Source organism: Hibiscus syriacus, unplaced genomic scaffold (genome assembly GCF_006381635.1).
Source record: "Hibiscus syriacus cultivar Baekdansim isolate YM2019G1 unplaced genomic scaffold, ASM638163v2 tig00111277_pilon, whole genome shotgun sequence".
Taxonomy (NCBI): domain Eukaryota; kingdom Viridiplantae; phylum Streptophyta; class Magnoliopsida; order Malvales; family Malvaceae; genus Hibiscus; species Hibiscus syriacus.
In genome coordinates this window covers 74,131-95,447 of record NW_024063044.1, presented here as the reverse complement: position 1 = coordinate 95,447, position 21,317 = coordinate 74,131, and the positions used below count along the sequence as shown (strand labels likewise).

Sequence of the window (21,317 nt, the reverse complement as noted above, 5' to 3'; positions counted from 1 at the left end):
AATAACCTTCTCCATCAAGCTGTCCTACAGAAATCAAATTTCTTTTGAGGCCAGGAATATGTCTCACTCCTTTCAGCTTCCAGGTGGTCTGGTTTGGCAACTTCAATCGGATGTCTCTTTTTCCAACAATCTTCAAGGTTTCATCATCAGCTAGACGAGCCTTCCCAAAATCACCATTAACGTAGTTCTCCATGATTTCTTGGCATGGGGTGGAGTAAAAGATGCCCTTGAATCCAAGATCCATGATTTAATCGGACTGTTGACACTTAGAATCATGGCATCACCTGTCTCCTCTGTCATGTTGGCAGATTCATGTGCGCCAGTATCTTTCTTCGGTGCTCGGCAATCTCTTCTAAAGTGACCATTCTTGCCACAATTATAACAGTTAATATATTTATTTCTCGTTCTTGATTTTTCCCTTCTAGATTTTGATCTGCCACGATTTGAATTTCTTTATGAAGTTCTCCATCTAGACTCCGTGTGCAAGGCTGAGGAGCTTGATGCTTCACCCGATTCTCTCTGTCGAATTTCTTCACTCAATACCATATCCTGAACATCGTCGAATTTCAATTTACTGTTTCCCGACGAGCTGTTGACTGTTGTAACAGTAACATTCTAACTGTCTGGTAGAGATGATAAGAGAATTAAATCTCGAACTTGATCATCGAATTCAATTTCCATGGAACTCAACTGAGTTGTGAATGTGTTGAGTTCATTTAGGTGTTGAGCCACTGATGCCCCTTCCGCCATCCAGAAATTGAATAATCGTCTCATCAAGTAAACTTTGTTTGAGGCTGATGGCTTCTCATACATACTGGAGAGAGCCGCTATAAGACTCGCCGTGGCCTTTTTCTTTGCTATGTTGAAAGCAACATTGCGGGATAACGTCAGTCGGATAACTCCGAGGGCTTGTCTGTCAAGAAGAACCCAATTTTCATCATTCATACCCTCTGGTTGCTTTCCTGAGAGAGGTTGATATAGATTTTTCTGATACAGAAAATCTTCAATCTGTATCTTCCAAAAACCAAAGTCTGTACCATCGAACTTCTCAATTTTCACATTCCCTTCGTCTGTAGCCATCGCTCCCACTCGAATATGTCTTCTTTTGGATCGTTTCTGACAATTCTTGCGAACCACCATGTATTAGAACACCTCCGTTGACAAGCTCGTATCGCCGACCAAATTTTACAATTCATAAAATTTACTATTCACATAAATAGTAACCTCGCAGAAAAACTGACAAAATTCACCACCGAAAGCTCTTGATACCAGTTGTTGGAAATAAAACGAGTAATTTCTCTATAACTAAATTAGTGAGAATGCGAAATAAAAGCGGAAAAATAATACCCAAAATTGATAACGGAGTTCGACCAATTATGCCTACGTCTCCAGACTGTTGCAGATCTTTTACTAAAGAGAGAAAATTTACAGGTGTTTACAAAACACTCACAACTGACAAGAAAAACTCTCTAAACTCTTTAGTATTGGGAGAAAGAAATGATTTGGGATGATTTTGAAGCTAAATGGGTTAGGGTATTTATAGTTGAAGCTTAAGGACTAATCTTATAAATACCCTAAAGTCTAAGGACTAAAATTTACAATTTTCCCATATCTGAATTCAACAAAAACAACTACCTAATTTTTGAATTCTTATAGCTGCCGGTTGCCATCTAGAATGCATCATGTATTTCAACAATTGTTGTCATGCAATTGTCAACTTTCAACAGAATCATCTCTAGAGATTTTTAGTACCAGAGATTTTGGGAGATGAGAAGCGTTCTTAAAGTCAGTCGATTAAGTTTTTCCCGATTATGCGATGTCATGCTACTTGATCCCAAATGGAGTTTATGTTAGAAATCAAACTTGATTTTTAAGCTTTGAACGTCGACAAAGCTATGCAATGAGGTGTCAAAGAATTGAAGAAAGATAGTCAAAGATAATGGTAAACGTGGCAAATTGGACAAATTATGTAGAAGCTATTAGAATTGAAATACGAATGAGTGGAAATAAAATTAGAGAGATAGTGAGTGAAAGCTTAGAAAAGCTAGAACGAGAGATAACTTAGCAAAACTAATAGAGAGAGTTAAGAAAACTTAGTAAAACTAAATTGGCGGTGCTTATAATCTAGCCACAACTAGTGTTGTAATATCGGGGTAATGTCAAAGTTTGGCTAGTATCAATAATATTTTGAGTTATTAAGTTTACCGAGTGTCCACTATGCTTCCAACAAGTGGTATCCGAGATTGGTTTGAGTTCACGCGGTGGTAAAGATGACCAATATGATCCAACCGTAAATTTTAAGACCGACAAAGACGAATTATGAAATTTGGAGCATTCAGATGAAGTCACTACTTGGTTCGTAAGACTGTCATGACGTTGTTGAAGATGGATATGTCAGAAAATGTAGCACCAGAGGTAGCCTAAACTAACAAAGAGAAATGAGTACCGAATGAATCCCATAAGAAAGAAAAAAGAGCATTATTTTTTATTTTTCAAGGGTAGATGAATCTACCTTTGAAAAAATATCAGATGCGAATATAGGTAAACAAGTGTGGGAGATTTTGCAAAAATATCTCCAAGGTGCTGAAAAAGCAAAAAAAAGGTTCTTCTATAATCTTTAAGAGCTAAATTTGAAACGATGAAAATGAAGAATACAGAAAGTATTGATGACTATGTTAGCCGCGTTAAAACGGTAGTAAATGAAATGAAGAGAAATGGTGAATCACTCGACGAGATAAGAGTGAAGGAAAAAATTGTAGTCATTGATACGAAAATTTGATTACGTGGTTGCGGCAATCGAAGAATCAAAAGATTTATCACAAATAACGATCAATGAGCTTGTGGGTTCACTCCAAGCCCATGAGCAGAAGATAAAGCAAAATGGTGATTCTAAAAATATAGAGTAAGCTTTGCAAAGCAAGTTGAATGTCAATAAATAAGAAGGTAGTACAGATATACACGAGGTAGATAAATCGAGGTAGTTATTATGGAAGATTTAGAGGTGGACGTGGAGCACGTGTAAGTGGTAGTCGATCATATGGCACCACTCAAACAAATGAAAACAACAATACATCAAGTCGCGGAAGAGAGAATTTAGAGGTTGAGGTCGAATCAACAGAGAAATAAATCCCAAGTACAAGGCTATAATTGTAACAAATATAGACACTTTAGTTACTAGTGTAGATCAGCTTCCAGACAAGAAGACAAGAAGAAAGAAATCATGCAATAGTAGCTAAAGAAGAAAATATTGAAAAATCCTATGTATTCCTTACTCATAAAGGAAATGGAGAATTCAAGACAAATATTTGATATCTTGACAATTATGCTAGCAATCATATGTGTGGTCGAAAGGAGATGTTCGTGAAGTTAGATGAAGTTGTCCATGGTCAAGTAACATTTGGAAATGATTCACACGCATAAGTCAAAGACAAATGCGAAGTCATGATTACGCAAAAGAAGGTGAAAAGAAGTACATCTCAGATGTTTATTATGTACCGTTTTTTAAAAGCAACATCGTCAGTATTGGTCAACTTCTGAAAAAAGGTTACGAAGTGGAGATGAAGAATCATTCCCTTGCCATAAAAAAAGATAGATAATTAATTGCTCAAGTTGATATGACTCGAAATCATCTCTTTACCATCGATATTGAGTTGTGAGAAGTTAAGTGCATGAAGATAACAATAAAAGATAACTCATGGTGTGACATTTAAAACACAAACATCTTGGATTTTCGGGTCTGAAGTTGTAATTGAAAGTAAATATGATGAAAGGACTGTCATATATCAACCCTCCAGATCAATTATGTGAGGCATGCATTAAAGAAAAGAAACATAGACAAAGCTTCGAAGTTGACAGATCCTGGCGAGCCTGAAGGCTGATGGAGAATGTGCACACAAACATAGCTGGTCCTTATAACATCCTATCACTCGGAGGTAATAGGTATTACCTAACTTTTATTGATGATTTTAGTAAAAAAAAGTTAGGTTTATATTTTGAAAGAAAAATTAGAAGCACCGAAGAAATTGAAAGAATTTAAAGCAACGTCAGAAAAGCTAAGTGGTCAATATTTAAAGATATTCATATCTAATAGAGGAGGCGGGTATACATCATATTTATTTGAAGACTTTTACAAAAAGGATGAAATCATTCATCAGCTTACAGTACGATACATACCTCAACAAAATGGAGTTGTAGAGAGAAAGAATAAAACAATCCTTGACATGGTGAGAAGCATGATAAAAGATAAGTATTTACTGAGAAATTTTTGGACTGAAGTAGTTCATTGTGCAGTTTACCTGTTGAACTGATGTCCAACAAAAAGTGTGAAGTATATGACGCTAAACGAAGCATGGAGCGGTCAAAAACCAGGAATTGAACACCTAAAGATTTTTGGGTGCATCGCATATGCACATGTTCCATAACATATCAGAAAAAAGCTCGATGATAGAGGAGAGAAATGTATTTTTATTAGGTATGATGAAAGAATCAAGGTTTACAGGCTTTATAATCCTCTTACCAAGAAGGTAATAATTTCAAGGGATGTCGAGTTTGATGAGGCAGAATATTGGAAATGAAGCAGAGCAAAAGAAAATTGAAGGACTATTTTTTAATGAAGATAAAGACGATAACGATCTTATCGATCAAATGAACAAGATGATGATCAAGGTTCTCAACAAAATTCTACTGCGTCACCATAAACAAGCAGCAACAGTGATGGAAACAACGGACAAGAAAATCCTGAAGCACCTCTCACTAAACTTCGAAGATCTACATGGGAAAGAAGAATCCCAGAAAGGTACAACGATTACGAATTAAATAATGCGTCTCTTTCAGCTTACAAGAGAAGAGTGATCTCATAACAAATGAAGAATCGGTTGGAGATGACAAGTGGAGAAAAGTCTGAAATGAAAAATCAAGTTTGAGGAGGAATGTTATAAATCAAATTTGTTTTTTAAGCTTTGAACGTCGACAAAGCCATGCAATGAGGTGTCAAAGAATTAAAGAAAGGTGGTCAAAGATAATGGTGAACGTCGCTAATTGGACGAATTATGTAGAAGCTATTAGAATTGAAAAACGAATGAGTGGAAAGAAAATTAGGGAGATAGTGAGTGAAAGCTTAGAAAAGCTAGAACGAGAGATAGCTTAGTAAAGATATTAGAGAGAGTTAAGAAAGCTTAGCAAATCTATGTTGGTGGTGTTTGTAAACTAGGCGCAGCTAGTGTTGTAATATTGGGGTAACGTGGTTGTATTGAATTTTGTCTCATATCAATAATAGTTTGAGTTACTAAGTTTACCGAGTGCCCACTATGCTTCCAACAGTTTATGGATGCCAAGCTTGGTTCAAGAGCTTCATATGTTTGAACATGTATTTACGAATTCAAAGAAACACTTAAGTCTGGTTTCTTCTGGAGAATTGGTGTCGACAGTCCTGCTCAGATTCATTGCAGTCAATGGGGCGGAGCATAACCGATGGATTTTAGCTGCACTCGAGGAACAACCAATTTGATGCCAAGACTTCATGGTCCCGGGGGCTCCAAGGTGGAACGAAACCAAGGTGCTGCAAGTCTTCGGAGAAAGAGATACTCGACAGATTTTAAGCTCAATTATAACGTCAAGAGTTGGGGACCAACTAATTAGGGAGCATCACAACACCGGTGTTTATTCCACTAAATCTGGCTATAATTGGTAGTTGAAAGAAGTAGGGACTGTTGGTGACCCCTCACCAATCTGAAAGATATTTATGAAGCTTTCAACGCTTCCAAAAATCAAGATATTTTGTTGGAGGGTCTGCCATGAAGCACTACCAACGGGGAATAAGATTGTTGTTGCAGATTTAGGATCGGGGTTCTGCTTACTGTACACGCATGAACAATAGACCACCATCCATGCTCTAAAGGAGTGTTCAAATACTAAAAAAATTCTTGGTGATGTCGAGGCAGGCAGGACAAGGAGGCTTATTGATGAACAAATGACCTTATGCAAGCAATGGTTTGAAGTGGAAGCAACAATATTGGATCGGGAAGGTTTCACCAGGTTCGTAAATCTCCTTTGAAATATTTAGAATCGACGCAATAAATGGGTACGCGACCGGGAACTCCAAAATCTAAGAGAAGTTATTAATGCTGCTTGGCTTCTTGGGTTTGATTTCAAAGAAGCGAATGAGACTTCTACCCTCAACATTTCACGTAAAGTGCAAGGAAGAAAATGAAGTCCTCCCCGACAGAGTGCTTTAAGGTTAACGTTGATAGGCCTTTTCTCACCAACACAGGTGCTGCCGCTATTGGTATTGTTGCACGAGATCAACACGAAATGGTGGTTTGGGGACTGGCGAAGCGGCTGAAATATGTTACACACTCGTCAGAGTTGGTTGAGGAGTTTGGCTTCACAAAAGGACTGCTTATGAAAACCGAGAAGGTGTAGGAACATGCCATTGTTGAACGTGATGCTCCCTATTGTCAACCGTCTAGTCAACCTAAAAGACGACATCTCAATAATTGGACTGATGCTCAACGAAGTGCGTACGATCATGGACGATAACTCACACTTTAAGGTGTTTTATATTAATCGCGAGACTAATTGTGTTGCTCTTGAATTGGCTCAATGGGTTTTATAAAAGTAATAATCTCATTTGATTTATTATTTATGTTCTGAAATATATTTCAAAATGATGTTCTTGACGCTATTAGCATATGAATATATTTTCTTATTTTCGAACAAAGGAAATAAAAAACAAAGAAGAGATAGACATTTATTTTACATGCGTACAACGTTACATGTGGTATAAAGAATTACAATAGTTAATATAACAATTTATGATGTGTGTATTAATGTAAATAATTTACAATTTTTTTATTATATTTACATGTAAAATTCGTAAATTTTTAATTAATTTAATAGAATTTTTATATAAGTGTTAATGATGTATATATTATATATAATATATGATTTCTAATTTTTTTAATAATTAATAATTAATTATTTTATAATTTATGATATTTGAATATTTTTAGTAATTTAATATATATACTTTATTATTTTTTATATTTATTTTAATATATTTGTATTTTAATTTTTTTATATTTCTTAAAAAACTAAATAAACTCTTGAATTTAAAAGAAATTAATTTAGTTTTCAAACTTTATTAAAAAATAATTTTACCTTTGTGACACGTCATCACTCATCATGGATCACATTAATATCGTGAATTATCACTTTAATATTGTGAACAATCACATTAACATCATAATTATCAATGTTTAATTTTATTTCTTAGAAGATCATAAATATTAATGTTCAATTCTATTTTATTGCTGAGTCTGATGAGATGGAGGCGTTCACGGAAGGGCTCAAATTCGTAATAGATAATGAAGTGCATAATGCAATCATTGAAGGCGATACGATTTCCATTGTCAATAGACTTGTCAATTGCAAAGAAGATGTGTCCACAATCGGACTGCCACTTAACGAAGCCCAAGGGTTGATCATGTCCAGTAGTTTTATGTATCTTATCCGAGAGCGAACAAAGCGGCACATAATCTTGCCCATTGGACTCTGTCAAACAGTAATTCGTTTTGATTTTATATGACGAGCCTGATTGTATTAAAGCTGATGTAATTAATGACTTATTAGAATATAATGAATTTTTTTTTGTCAAAACAAATAATCACATTAATTTAAGCCCAAAAAAACCCCTTTAGTTGAACTGGAATTTCTAGTTAAAATCAAACATTTGAACTACACACCCTACCAAGAAGCACACGGCGCACTAAATAAAAGGGTAAATGAACTGAACGTTCAGCAAATCGTTCATGAACCGTGTAGCGGAATTCGTTTATGTTCATTTATTTATTAAATGAACGAACATGAACAAGATTTTGTGTTCGATTAATTAAATGAATGAACACGAACAAAGGGCTTGTTCGTTCATTTACGTTCGTGAACTTTCGATTAAATGTTCGCTTATGTTCGTTCATTTTTGTTCATTTATGCTCATTTATGTTCGAACAGAGGGCAAGTTAAATATGTTACGAAGATTATTGAAGTTGTTTAGATTTCAAGAAGATTGTTTAGTTGAACAAATTAACTTTAAGAATTCATTATGTTCATATAGTTTATTTATGATTTATGTATGTTTTTGTCGTATTAGAACAAATTAACTCTAAAGTTACAGGTTATATTAATGAATTTTAAGTTGTTATTCTTGTTGTTTACTATTTTTAGATTCATTTGTTGTGTTCGAATAAGTTTGTTTTTTGTATTTGTGTTGTTCGTTATGTTCATTTATTATGTTTGTTTATATTCGTTCGTGTGTGTTCGTTTATCATTTAAATGAACGAACATGAACAAGCTATATTCCTTAATGAACGAACATGAACAAAAAAAAATTGGTTCGTTTATGTTCGTGTTCATTTATGTTCGTTTATTTATTAAATGAACAAACATGAACATACCTCCGTTCGTGTACGTTCGGTTCGTTTACAAGCCTAGGGTAAATTATATAAATGGTCACTGGACTTTTCAAATTCTTGCATTTAGGTCCCTCAACTTTTAAAACTTGCAATACAATCACCAAACATTTAGTTCGTTTATAATATGGTCCCGACGTAACGGCCGTTTCACTGCCGTTAGGGTAAATTATATAAATGATCACTGAACTTTTCAGCCGTTTGCATTTAGGTCCCTCAACTTTTAAAACTTGCAATACAAACATCAATTACATTCAAAACCCCAAATTCCAAAATGCTTTAATTACATTTTATTCTTGAATCTGAACTATTTGTGCCAACACTCATTGACTTTAACATATATATTTTGTCTCACATATTTTATCAAACACCATTTTCATCGTCTCTTCACCTGTAATTTATTTTTTCTTCATTACGAAGAACCAAATTCATATATTCGTGGAAATCAAGCGAATACGAGAAAACTATGATTCAAACAAGTTTTAAAGCCGTATTTCTCGATGGCACGAATGAACTTGTTTCATTGATGGAAGAGAAATTTCCGGAACTTGAAATCGTGAAGAAGATTTCTTCGAGATGAGTTGGGCTCAATCTGAATACGTAACAGTCCCAAAACAACGTTTGAAGGATTATGGATAAAGATTCACGAGCAAGAAGCAAAATGGTGCTCGTTGCTTATGGAGGCAAAATGGATGAGATTTTGGAGATTGAAACTCCATTCCCTCATAGAACTGGAAACCTCTACAGCATCGGGAAAATCTTTTCCTCTTACTTCACTCATTTTGCTGTGTTAAACCCCTCCATTTTATTTAATTTCTTTAACTGTTTTAACTGTGCAATAACCTAGTTATTTACAGTTAATTTATTTTATGAAATGGATATTCTAATCTTCGTTTACATCTCTATTGGCTATTTTCTTCTGTAAAACAAAATTTTCGGATATTTTTGTTGTTTTTCCAAAGGTACAGTCTGGCTGACCATTATTTGTTGACTTGTTTGTGTTAAAAATTACAATGAAGCTGTTTGATGAAATGTGTGAGAGATAATACATAAGATAAATATAAAATTTTACAAGAGAAAACCAATCTCGGGTGGGGAATTCCTTGTTCTCGGTCGGGTCAGATGGACCAAAAACCCGACCCATGCCCATCCCTAAGGTTATAGCCCATATAGGTTTTTAAAAAAAAATCAAATTATCAAATAATATGCCTGAATACACCATATAGTTTTTTTAGTAAACGTAATAAAATATGTTGCTATTTGAATATAACCAAAAACTTTATCTTTGATTGCCTGCTGCAGAATAGTTGCTACAAATAATTGATGTGGTGGCATAAAAATGTATGCTATAACTGATCTTCCCGTACTATTCAGAGCTACCATAACCAGTTCGCCTATCTTTACTTCCTCATCAGATAGCCAAATCACAGAGAAACTCCGGTTGATTCGCGACAATCTCATATATTGCTATTACGTTCTCGATCGTCAACAAGAAAATGATACACCATTCCAAGAGATCAGACCGTCTATTTTGGATAACTTCTTGAAGGAAACGAATATTATGCTGCAATAACGAAGTAAACAGTAAACGTTGAAGCTCTAACATGCCATCATCTTTTAGTTTGAAGAAGATTTCTTTGAAATTCAATGGGAATGAAATTAATACAAGTGTAAAAGAAACATGAAGGTACCTCAACAAATTTTAGCTTGAAATCCAGATTCCCGAAGCGTTGTGTCACCTCATACTCTTCTCGAAGGTACTCATATATTTGAGCATATTTTGCTTCCCTCCAAGCAATTTCTGATCTGAATAATGAAACAAAACCAGCAGATATCAGGTTCGGTTTAAAAAAAATGTCTTGTTAGTCCAATTTGTTGCCACACACCACAGCATTATGTAAGGCTGACGATTTTGATAGAGATTTACCTCTCAAAAAGACCGACTTTAAGAATTACATCGGCCAAATTCGAATTGGCTTTTCCAACGAGTTTAATGAGGCTTGTCCTATCCATTGTGAAAGTTCCAGTCTTTTCCATTGCGCGATTTATGTCAGCAAATCCTTCAACCATTCCATCAACCTAGAGACATGGAGAAAAATCATATTCAATCTCCACAGGAAACACCTAGCAGAATAACAGGCTTTCAAGCCAGGAATCATTTGGAATGAGAAATATGGTATCTAAGCAAACACTTCTTTTTGTAATAAGCTAAATATCTGTGCTTCTATGGAAATTTACGTTAGTACCTGTGAAACAAAATAATCCAATGCAATGCTTTGACCAAGAACACTTCCGATAATGCGGATGCTATCCGTGTCCAAAGTTTTGAGAACGATGTAGTCAGGTCCTCCCTGCATATCCTTTGTCAATAGTGGCTGCTCCTTTACAGTGTAATCTAATGCAAACATTCAAACAAAAAATTAGTTTCTAATATAGGATACTAAATGTACCTCAACCCCAAAGGAAAGAACAAAGACAGCAAAAGAATTTACCATCTCTCCTCATTTCTGTAAGCCATCCAGAAGCATGTCTCCTAACCATTTCGAGGTGGCTCTCGACTTCATGGTCCTCAACATTAAACAAGACAGCAGATCCATACTGAAAGACAACCATATAACGACAGCAGCTGGCTTTGTTTCTCATCCCAAGAGCCTAAATCCAATTGGAGAAAAGATACTGCTCAATCAAACAATACCAAAAGCTGCTAGTTGCAAACTTGACAGATTCCTCACAGAAATAACATTTCAAGTTCATCCTAAAATGTTACTCAACTCATAACATTCTTAATGAACAGCACCACATATCCAACTCGGTTAATAGAGGAAAGAAGTATTGGACTCCAGAGATAAAGGTAGACGAAGGTAAAAAAACGAAAAATGACCCGAGGATGCTATGGAAACAATCATAATCAAATTTCATCATGGCAAAGACTGCTTTCTTTTATGCATGTCCAATGCTTAAAGACCTGGTTTATTATAGGGAAGCTTTAAAACAACTGATACATCTCTATCAATTCAAAACAATAGATTTCTCAATGATCAAAGGAAGCGACTACAAGGAAAATCTCCTTTAACCATGAAATTGCTTCACAGTGGGAATATAGCTACTTATGAATACGTTTAACTGAAGCAGAAAAAACAAAATCTTTTGCTGAACATCTTACAGTAATATCTGGAGGGAAATCGCAAAATCTGAGGGCAATATAATTTGATGAACGAGAGGAAGGAGGTATAGTGTTGCTTAAATTCTCAGCTTGCATACTCTTCAAATCAATACTGCCAAAACCATATATATGAGAAAAACCAACCCGCCACCACCACAACAACAAAAAAGCAATATAGAACTATCCAGAAACAACTAAAGCTTCGAATATAGAACATCAAGTATTAGGAAGCAAACCTGGTGCAAAGGAAATAAGCTTTTATGGGTATCTTATCGAGTTCCTCATCTTCATCTTGGGAATCAAATCCATGATTATGGAGAGAAAATTCAAGAGACCCATGATCGGAATCGCTGGTATAAACTGGAACTCGAGAGGGCAGAGCGGAGAATTGTGTTGTAAAGAGAAAGCGAGGAAGTCGGTTCAAAGAAGGGGATCGGAAAAGAGATTTGGGTGAAATGAATTGATGAGAAGGGAAGGGGTTTTGTTTAAGTGGTTCAAGAGAATTGAAGCAGCAGCTCTCCATCTACCCATTCAAAGGAAAACAAAGAACGGGACTTTCTTAGAAAATATTTCGATGTCTAGTTTTGGTTAAATTAAAATACAGAATCGTTTGAATTCTCATGGATGTCCTATGGTTTTCATGCAATTTCTCTTCTGTCCAAGACACTGGCAGTCGGAGTTATTAATCAAAAAAGAAAAAGAAACCCTAATTGATAACCCAAGGTTTTTAGTATTTAAATGGTAAATAACAAAGTTAATTAATTATACTATTTACGACATTTCGGCGCGTTTTGGTTCAAAATGCAACTCCACTGGGTGAGCGACTTGAACATTCGGAGAAGTTCAATCGATCGACCCTCAACCTGGAAAGCGACTTTCGCATTCAAAGGCGTTTACTTTTTCCCCTTTTTTAACATACGATATATACCAAAGCTCATCATTTCAAATATATATATATACACACACCAAAGCTTATGTCTTTTATCCGTTCAATTAAGTGCCTAAAACAGGACATAAAGCCGAGTAGAAAACAGGTTAATTCTTTTCACATGGCAGAGAAAAGCACAGCTCACGCCACGAGAAAATACAGAAATTTGAAGAATTTGTTGATCGCCGCCTTAAACCGGATCTCGTTCGTGCTATTGCCGAACGGTATGAAATAACAACAGTCCCATTTTTCTCTACTAATATTTAGTCTGATTATATTTGAACTGCAAAACAGGACAGGAATAACAACATTGCTAATCATGTTTCCCCCCATTCTTTTGCAGGGATAAGGTTTTTGACCAGTCCTTTTACTCTTTAGATGAATTTGTTCCTTTCAAATAAACCTTTTCCCTTGATTGGGTTTCTTTTTTCTTTCTGAAAGATAGAGCTTTGTATGTGTTTATGTTATGATGACAGGAAGGTTAGGGTTTGATCGTGTTGATACGGGGGAAATCGCGAAGGGAAGAGTTGGGAAGAAACAACAGAGAAATTGGGGGAGACTCGAAGGAAATTAGGGATTTCTCTGGAAGGCTAGGGATCGAGATACCTGAAGAATTGGGAATTGAAGAGATTAGAAGAGTCGGCTGAGGCATATGAGGGGTTAATGGGTCTATAGGTTAATTCTCTTTTAATTACTGTTGGGCCTTTAAGATTGGGCTTGAGTCTGTTAGAAGAGTCAGCATAGGTGGTTATTTTGTTTTAGATTCTGTTTGGACAGCTGGTAATGTAGATATATAACTTGTACCAATCCTTTAAGGATTTTTTCATCTTATGAGTGAAGAACGTTTTCTGTACCTAAAATCTCTCTATTTCTGAAATCCCTAATATTCTTCTATTTCTGATCCTAAATCATAACAAATTGGTAATCAGAGCTGGTTTTGTGATCCAAAATCAAGTAGTTCAAGCTGGGAAAGACAAGGAAGATGCAGAAGACTGGAACCAGTGAGGTACCAGAACAGACCATGGAGGAGAAAGAGGAATCTTTACCGTCGTGGTGGACCGAGCAGAAAACTGAGTTGGAAGGAAGGATTCAAACACTAGAAGAAGGAATGACTGAGAACAGGGGGTATTTGCAGAGAATCCTGCAGCTGGTCAATCAAGCAGTTGAGGAGAAGGATTCACCTCAGTCAGTGAAGAACCAACCAACAACAGTTGAGAAACAGGACAAAAAATGGAGGTAAACAACCCTATTTGGTTACGGTTCTTAATGAGCATGAGAAATATACTTTTCAACCGAATGAACCTGGGATATTAGCTTCTAAACCTGTGGGGTTTACTGGTCATCAAACTGTTAATCCAAAGTTGCAAGAAGAAAATAGGATGGGTAGTTCTAGTGAGACTAAGGGGGAAGGAGATGAACATGTTGATACTAGAAGCTATTGTAAAAACCCTTTTGGGAATACAAATGCTGTGTTACAGAGACCCAAATTGGAGTTACCAATGTTTGATGGTAACAACTCCAGGGGCTAGATTAGGAAATGTCAGAAGTTCTTTAATTTGGAATTAGCTGGAATTAGCTGCCTTAGATGGAAGGCTGAAACCTGGTTTGATGGTTATATTGGAAGTTACTTGGCTGATTTGTGCTGATTTGTGTACTGGGGACAGAAACTATTCTGATATTATTGAAGAATTCAATAAGTTGATGCAGAAGGGGAGTGTGGAGGAATATCAAGAAAAATTTGAAGAGCTAAAACCCTATTTACTGCAACAAAACATGCATCTGGGGGAGGCTTATTTTGTGTCCAGCTTCATTAGTGGTCTCAAGGAAGAATTAAAGCACAAGGTGAAGGTGTTAGAGCCAAAGAATTTATCTGAAGCTTACAGGCAAGCAAAACTTTATGAATTGGCTAATGAGATTGAAAGGAAGAAGTATAAAGTGGCTAACACAAAATTTTCTTATAATCCCTCAAATATTCAACAGAGCAGTGGGAATAAGGGGTTTTTGCCTAAGACAGCTCCTCCTAATACTAGTAACAAACAGAGTTTATTGGATTACAGAAGAGCCAATAACTTGTGTTTTAAATGTGGGGAAAAACTTGCTCCCGGACATCAGTGCAAAGTGAGACAGCTCAACTGTATGGAGGAAGAGGAACCTACTGATTCTGCTGAACAAGAATTAGTAGAAGGAGAGATTAGAGAAGGGGAAGATCAAGCTAAAGAGACTCTGGAAATTTCTATTAATGCTATTACAGGGAATGTGGGGCATACTACCCTGAGAATCCAAGGTTTTATCAGAGGAAAACCTATTAATGTGCTAATTGATAGTGGCAGCACCCATAGTTTTGTAACTCCTAAATGGGCCAAGGAAGGGGTTGAATTAGTACATACCCAACCATTAGTCATCACAGTAGCTAATGGGGAGAAGTTGTTCAGTACTGCTAGGAGTAATAAGGTGAGCTGGAAGATGCAAGGCTATGATTTTCAGCATGACTTCAGAGTATTAGCTTTGGGAGGTAGTGATATGGTTTTGGGGGTGGATTGGATGGAAGATTCAGCCCTATAATGATGGATTTTAAAACTAAAACTATCATTTTGAGAAGAATGAGAAACTGTAGTTATTAAAGGGTCTCAGAAGCTACCATTAATCATATCTATCACAGGTGACAAATTACAGAAGTTAGCATAAAAGGACACTGAATTGAATGGAGAGATTTATTTGTTAAGTGCTGAAGTAGAAGGCAGTGAAATTTCTTTACCACTAGATGAGTTTAAAGAAGTTTTTGAAGAACCAAGAGGAATGCCTCCTAGTAGACAACATGATCATGCAATTGTCCTTAAACAGGGAACACAACCAGTAAACCTTAGACCTTATAGATTTGCTCATCATCATAAGGCTGAAGTTGAGAAACATATTACTGAAATGATGTCATCTTCTATTATTCAGGTGAGTAAAAGTCATTTTGCTTCTCCATGTTTACTTATTAAAAAGAAAGATGGAACTTGAGATTTTTGTGGATTATAGGAAACTTAATTCGCTACAGTTAAAATAAGTTTCCTATTCCTATAGTGGAGGATTTGTTAGATGAATTGAATGGGGCTGCTTTCTTCTCAAAAATTGATTTGAGGTCAGGATTGGCAAATTAGAATCAAGGAGGAAGATATTTACAAGACTGCTTTTAGGACTCATCAAGGACACTATGAGTTTAAAGTAATGCCATTTGGTCTTACTAATGCTCCAGCTACTTTTCAGGCTTTAATGAATGATTTGTTTGGAGCATATCTAAGGAAATTTGTTCTTGTATTTTTTGATGATATCTTGGTTTACAGTCCTAGCTTGGCAGAGCATAAACAACACCTAAGAACAGTGTTGGAGGTGCTGTTGGAAAACAAGTTATATGCTAAAAGAAGTAAGTGCTTCTTTGGACAGCAGCAAGTGGAATATCTAGGGCATTTAATATCAGCTGATGGGGTGGCTACAGATCCTACAAAAATTAAAGCCATGCAGCAGTGGCCTTTGCCTAAAATTATGAAAGCTTTAAGAGGATTTTTGGGTTTAACTGGATACTACAGAAAATTCATCAGAGGATATGGGGAACTGAGTAAGCCTTTAACAAATATGTTAAAAAAGGATGGGTTTTATTGGTCTCAAGAAGCTATTACAGCCTTTGAAAAGTTAAAGGAAGTTATGTGTAATGCTCCAGTTTTGGCTTTGCCTAATTTTGAGCATAATTTTTTTTTGGAAACTGATGCGAGTTCTAAAGGGATTGGGGCTGTTCTTTCTCAAGCAGGAAGACCTATAGCCTATTTGAGTAAAGCTTTGGGTCCTAAGCATGCAGATCTATCCATTTATGAGAAGGAGTATTTGGCCATTTTGATGGCAGTTTCACATTAGAGGCATTATCTAGAGAGTGGTTTTTTTGTCATTAAAACAGATCATGAGTCCTTGAAACATTTACTTGATCAGAAGTTAACTACAACTATTCAGAGAAGGGGCTTACAAGTTATTGGGGTTGGATTATATTATTCAGTACAGGAAGGGTAAGTCTAATAAAGCTGCAGATGCACTCTCTAGACAACAAATGGATTCTGGTGAATTTGATCAAATGGGAGTTACTGTTATAACTCCTACTTGGATACAAGATATTGAAAAGAGTTATGAAGAAGATGCTCTAGCTCAAGAAAATAAACCTATTCTGGTTATTAATCCAGATCAATTACAGGACTGAAAATTACTGAAGGGAGTCTTGTATTTCAAAAATAGGATTTATGTGGGCAGCAAAGGGAATTTGAGGCAGAATATAATTGTGGCTTTGCATGATTCACCACAAGGAGGTCACTCAGGAATTCAAGCTACTTATCAGAAAATTAAGTCTTATTTTTTCTGGCCAAGGATGAAAATTCAAGTTCAGGAGCATATACATCAGTGTGATATTTGTCAGAGGACTAAAATAGAACATATTTCTAAGCCAGGGTTGTTACAGCCTATTGCAGTCCCAAACAATGCTTGGGAAGTGATTACAATGGACTTCATTGAAGGATTGCCACCTTCAACAAAGTATAATTGCATTTTAGTGGTGATTGATAAATTCACTAAATATGCTCATTTTATGCCACTATCTCATCCCTATACAGTAGTGGAGGTTGCTAGATTTTATCTTGATCATGTTTACAAATTATATGGTCCTCATAAGGTGGCTATTTCTGATAGGGACAAGTCTTTTACTAGTCTGTTTTGGCAAGAATTAATGAAGCAATTGGGGTCAACTACATTATTTAGTACTGCCTATCATCCTGAGACAGATGGCCAGACAGAGAGGTTGAATCAGTGCTTGGAGCAGTATTTGAGGTGTATGTGTTTCTTGAAACCAAAGACTTGGTCCAAATGGTTAGCTCAGGCTAAGTGGTGGTACAATACTAACTACCACTCTTCTCTACAGATGACACCATTTGAAGCTTTATATATGGGTATAAAGCCCCTAATGTGACATGGACAACATAATCTAGGGTAGAAGCAGTGAAAGATGTCATGCAACACAGGGAACAGTTAAATTTACTACTACGAGAGCAATTACTTAAAGCTTCTAACAGAATGAAGCAGATGAGTGACAAGCATAGAACAGACATGGAGTTTCAAATTGGCGATGAAGTTTACCTGAAGCTTCAACCATATAGACAAACATCACTGGCCCTCAGAAGAAATTTGAAGCTTGCTGCTCGTTATTTTGGACCCTACAAGATACAAAACAAAATTGGTCAAGTTGCTTATAAACTAGAGTTGCCAGCAAATTCGAAGATCCATCCAGTTTTTCACGTGAGTTTACTTAAAAAGAAAGTAGGGAACAAAGGACTTATCTCGATCGATCCTCCAGAGGTCGCGCTGGATGGACAATTGAAGATTTACCCAGCCCTTGTTTTGGATCAGCGAGTGATTACAAGACAGAATCGAGCAGTCATTCAACTGCTCATTCAGTGGACGAATATGGGAGAGACAGAGGCAACTTGGGAGGATTATACAGTTTTAAGACAACAATTTCCTCAGTTCGATCCTTGGGGACAAGAATCATCTGGAGAAGGGGGTATTGTTATGATGACAGGAAGGTTAGGGTTTGATCGTGTTGATTTGGGGGAAATCGCGAAGGGAAGAGTTGGGAAGAAACAACAGAAATTGGGGGAGACTCGAAGGAAATTAGGGATTTCTCTGGAAGGCTAGGGATCGAGATACCTGAAGAATTGGGAATTGAAGAGATTAGAAGAGTCGACTGAGGCATATGAGGGGTTAATGGGTCTATAGGTTAATTCTTCTCTTTTAATTACTGTTGGGCCTTTGAGATTGGGCTTGAGTTTGTTAGAAGAGTCTAGTGATAGAAGAGGGAATGGTGAGTCAGCATATGTGGTTATTTTGTTTTAGATTCTGTTTGGACAGCTGGTAATGTAGATATATAACTTGTACCAATCCTTTAAGGATTTTTTCATCTTATGAATGAAGAACGTTTTCTGTACCTAAAATCTCTCTATTTCTGAAATCCCTAATATTCTTCTAATTCTGATCCTAAATCATAACAGTTTACTTTGACACTTCGGTAGCTCGGATTTGCGAAAGAACATAGAAAGTTTAGAGAAAAACGGTGTAACTAGTCTTCGGACATTGGTTAATCTTGGGTCTGAAGTGTACATGCAAGCAGAAGTGTAAGTCTTCTCTGTCTATCTTCTTTGGTGTCTTATCATAAACCTGTGTATAGTTCTTTTACTTGCTGCAATCATGAATAAGGCTGTTCATGTTTTTACTTTATGGATTGACTTGTGAATTCGGACATCCTACGTTTAATTCTTCGTTTTATTTATTTATTTCATTTTGATGTTTGCGTGCTTGTGTTGTGGTGTTCTGGGGGCTTCCTTTTGATGTTTACAGTCCAGATGCACAACGTATATTTGTGGATATTGGAGTTGGGTTCCATGTGGAGTTCACCTGGTCAGAAGCATTGAAGTTCATCTCACTGAGGGAGGAAAAGCTTGAAAAGTATACGATTTTTCTTAAATAGATCAAGCAGCTTTGTTTGGAAGCTTCTATGTCTCTTATTCGCTTATAGTCTACTTGTTTCTTGTCAGTCAGATAGAATTTTTTGTATAATTCACTCGTCGCGGAACCTAACATGTTATGCAAGGATCATTGGTTTAATATCCCTATGGTATCCGCTGATGCAATGTTAACAGGAATCTTGAAACCTCATCCATCATCTCCTGTTTTCGAATATGACTTGAGGAGCTGGTTTTGCCAAACTCAACCTTTTCTTCATCATCACTTTAGCTGTAAATTTGGCCTCAACCATCAAGATAGTTCCATGGTTGAGGTTAAAGTTTGAAGGAACACAAACAGGCTTTGGCCTCTGCTACGGAATATGATCATAAGATTCCAATCCTTCACGTGTTAAGCTGAGAATAATCAAATCGTATAGCTTATGGTCTGTTCTTTTCTTTCTCAAGTGATTTTTTTCTTCAAAGTCTCTATGCAGGCAAATAGAGGAGTATACCCGCTTAGTTGCATCAATTAAAGCACAGATTACGCTGGTATGTCTTAAAGAAGATTTATATTCATGGGTGACCATTTTGTTTTGGTTGGCATTAGCAATGATCATTTACACTCACTGTAGGTTTGTGAAGGAATTCGAGAGTTGCTTCAGATCCCGGAAGAGAACCGTAGAAGGGGCGTGTTTTTTAGCACATACAACTAGAATATGTATGAATTCTGTTTAACTTGTCCTAGTGACTAACATTGTTTGTGAGAGTGAGGAAATGGAGCAGAATGAAGTGGAACATTGATCCCATTTCCCACTAGTGCTACCACTGCATCCAATTTGGTCCGATATTTTGGCACTGTTTTGTCGAATCCATTTCGCATGTCAATTGAAAATTTTGAAAACTTGCATCACCCTTGAGCCTTCTGATAAATGCTGGCTTCCTTGTCATCCATACCAGTATTAGCAAGTCCAAGTTCCTCAAGGTGAGAAAGTTGAGAATGATTGTCTAATTTGGGTTACCCAGCCTATCACAATTCCAGATTGGATTCCTGGATTGGACAAACAGGCGATATATATATATATATATATTGATATTGCCATTTCTTTGCTTGTATTTGATCCCTTGTTGAATATTGTATTGGATTGCAAGTTGATCTTTATCATTTGGATTAGGTTGCTCGAGTCTATTACCAATACATGTTTCCTTTGGAACAAGGACACACGGAGGAGTGTTTTTTTTTTTTTAAATTCTCATATATTTTTTTATTAATAATATATTTTCACCTCTTAAAATTTTATAAATTCACTCCTAATATAAAATTCTGCATATGTTTATCATAATCACAACGATGAAGGGTTGAGGCATCAAATTTCTTTCTAAGGGGTCTTTTGGTTCGTGAAAAAGATTATTATCAAGGGGAATGATATTTTCCGAAGTTGTATTCTCATGTTTGGTTCACGGAAAAATATTATTACCAGGTAATAACTTATTATCAATGGTATTATTTTTTTGCTAATATAGTGGGTGGGAATGTCATTTCCTTCAATTTCTTAGGTAATGAACAATTCTCACTATTTTGAACAAAAATACCCTTGAAATAATAATTTTTTTTTCATATGGATCATTCTCAATTTTTAATTTTCATGTTTTATTCTAAATTATAAACTTAATAATAATAATGTACAAAGAGTTTAATTTAATAAAATATTAATAAATTTAAGTAGTTAAAATTATTTTATATTTTATATTTTTAATATTTAATATATTAATTATTTTATAATTTTATGAGATGAAAATATTATTATCGTAAAAATGTAAATATTTAAAATAATATTTAATTTTGAGTTATTAAAAAATAGATCTTATACATTGAAAAATAATATATTTGTCTACTCAATATCAAAATATTATTTTTCATGTTATATTATATTTTATATAAATAAATATGATACTTATGAAAATTTATTTAAAATTATAAGTTTAATATACTAATTATATTAATTATATGTTAAATGTATTTTTCTTTAAACTTATATAGTATAATAATTAAAAAAATTCATTCAAATATTTATAATTTAATATTAAAGTTTTATTTATTAAAAAATATATATATCACAAGATGATTTGATAAAATATGCATCCAAATAATCTTATATTCCGTCAACCAAACACTATAATCTTACATTCCTGCTAAACAAATTAAACAAGATAGTATAATATTCCTAGATTAACGATACATTTCGATA

At 35.4% G+C, this 21,317-nt stretch overlaps 1 protein-coding gene and 1 pseudogene across 1 annotated transcript; one reads left to right on the top strand and one right to left on the bottom strand.

Annotated features, from left to right (window-relative positions):
* Positions 1 to 9,834: 9,834 nt before the first annotated feature.
* LOC120157888 lies at positions 9,835 to 12,298 on the bottom strand (annotated as a pseudogene).
* A 369-nt stretch (positions 12,299 to 12,667) lies between these two features.
* On the top strand, positions 12,668 to 19,864 carry LOC120157890 (protein UXT homolog; the record flags this gene model as incomplete). Its single annotated transcript, XM_039168876.1, has 7 exons — positions 12,668 to 12,780; positions 12,900 to 12,917; positions 14,037 to 14,048; positions 18,640 to 18,741; positions 18,965 to 19,072; positions 19,566 to 19,620; positions 19,704 to 19,864. Coding segments are annotated over 7 exons (489 nt in total), but the record flags the coding sequence as incomplete, so codon positions are not given.
* Positions 19,865 to 21,317: the final 1,453 nt, after the last annotated feature.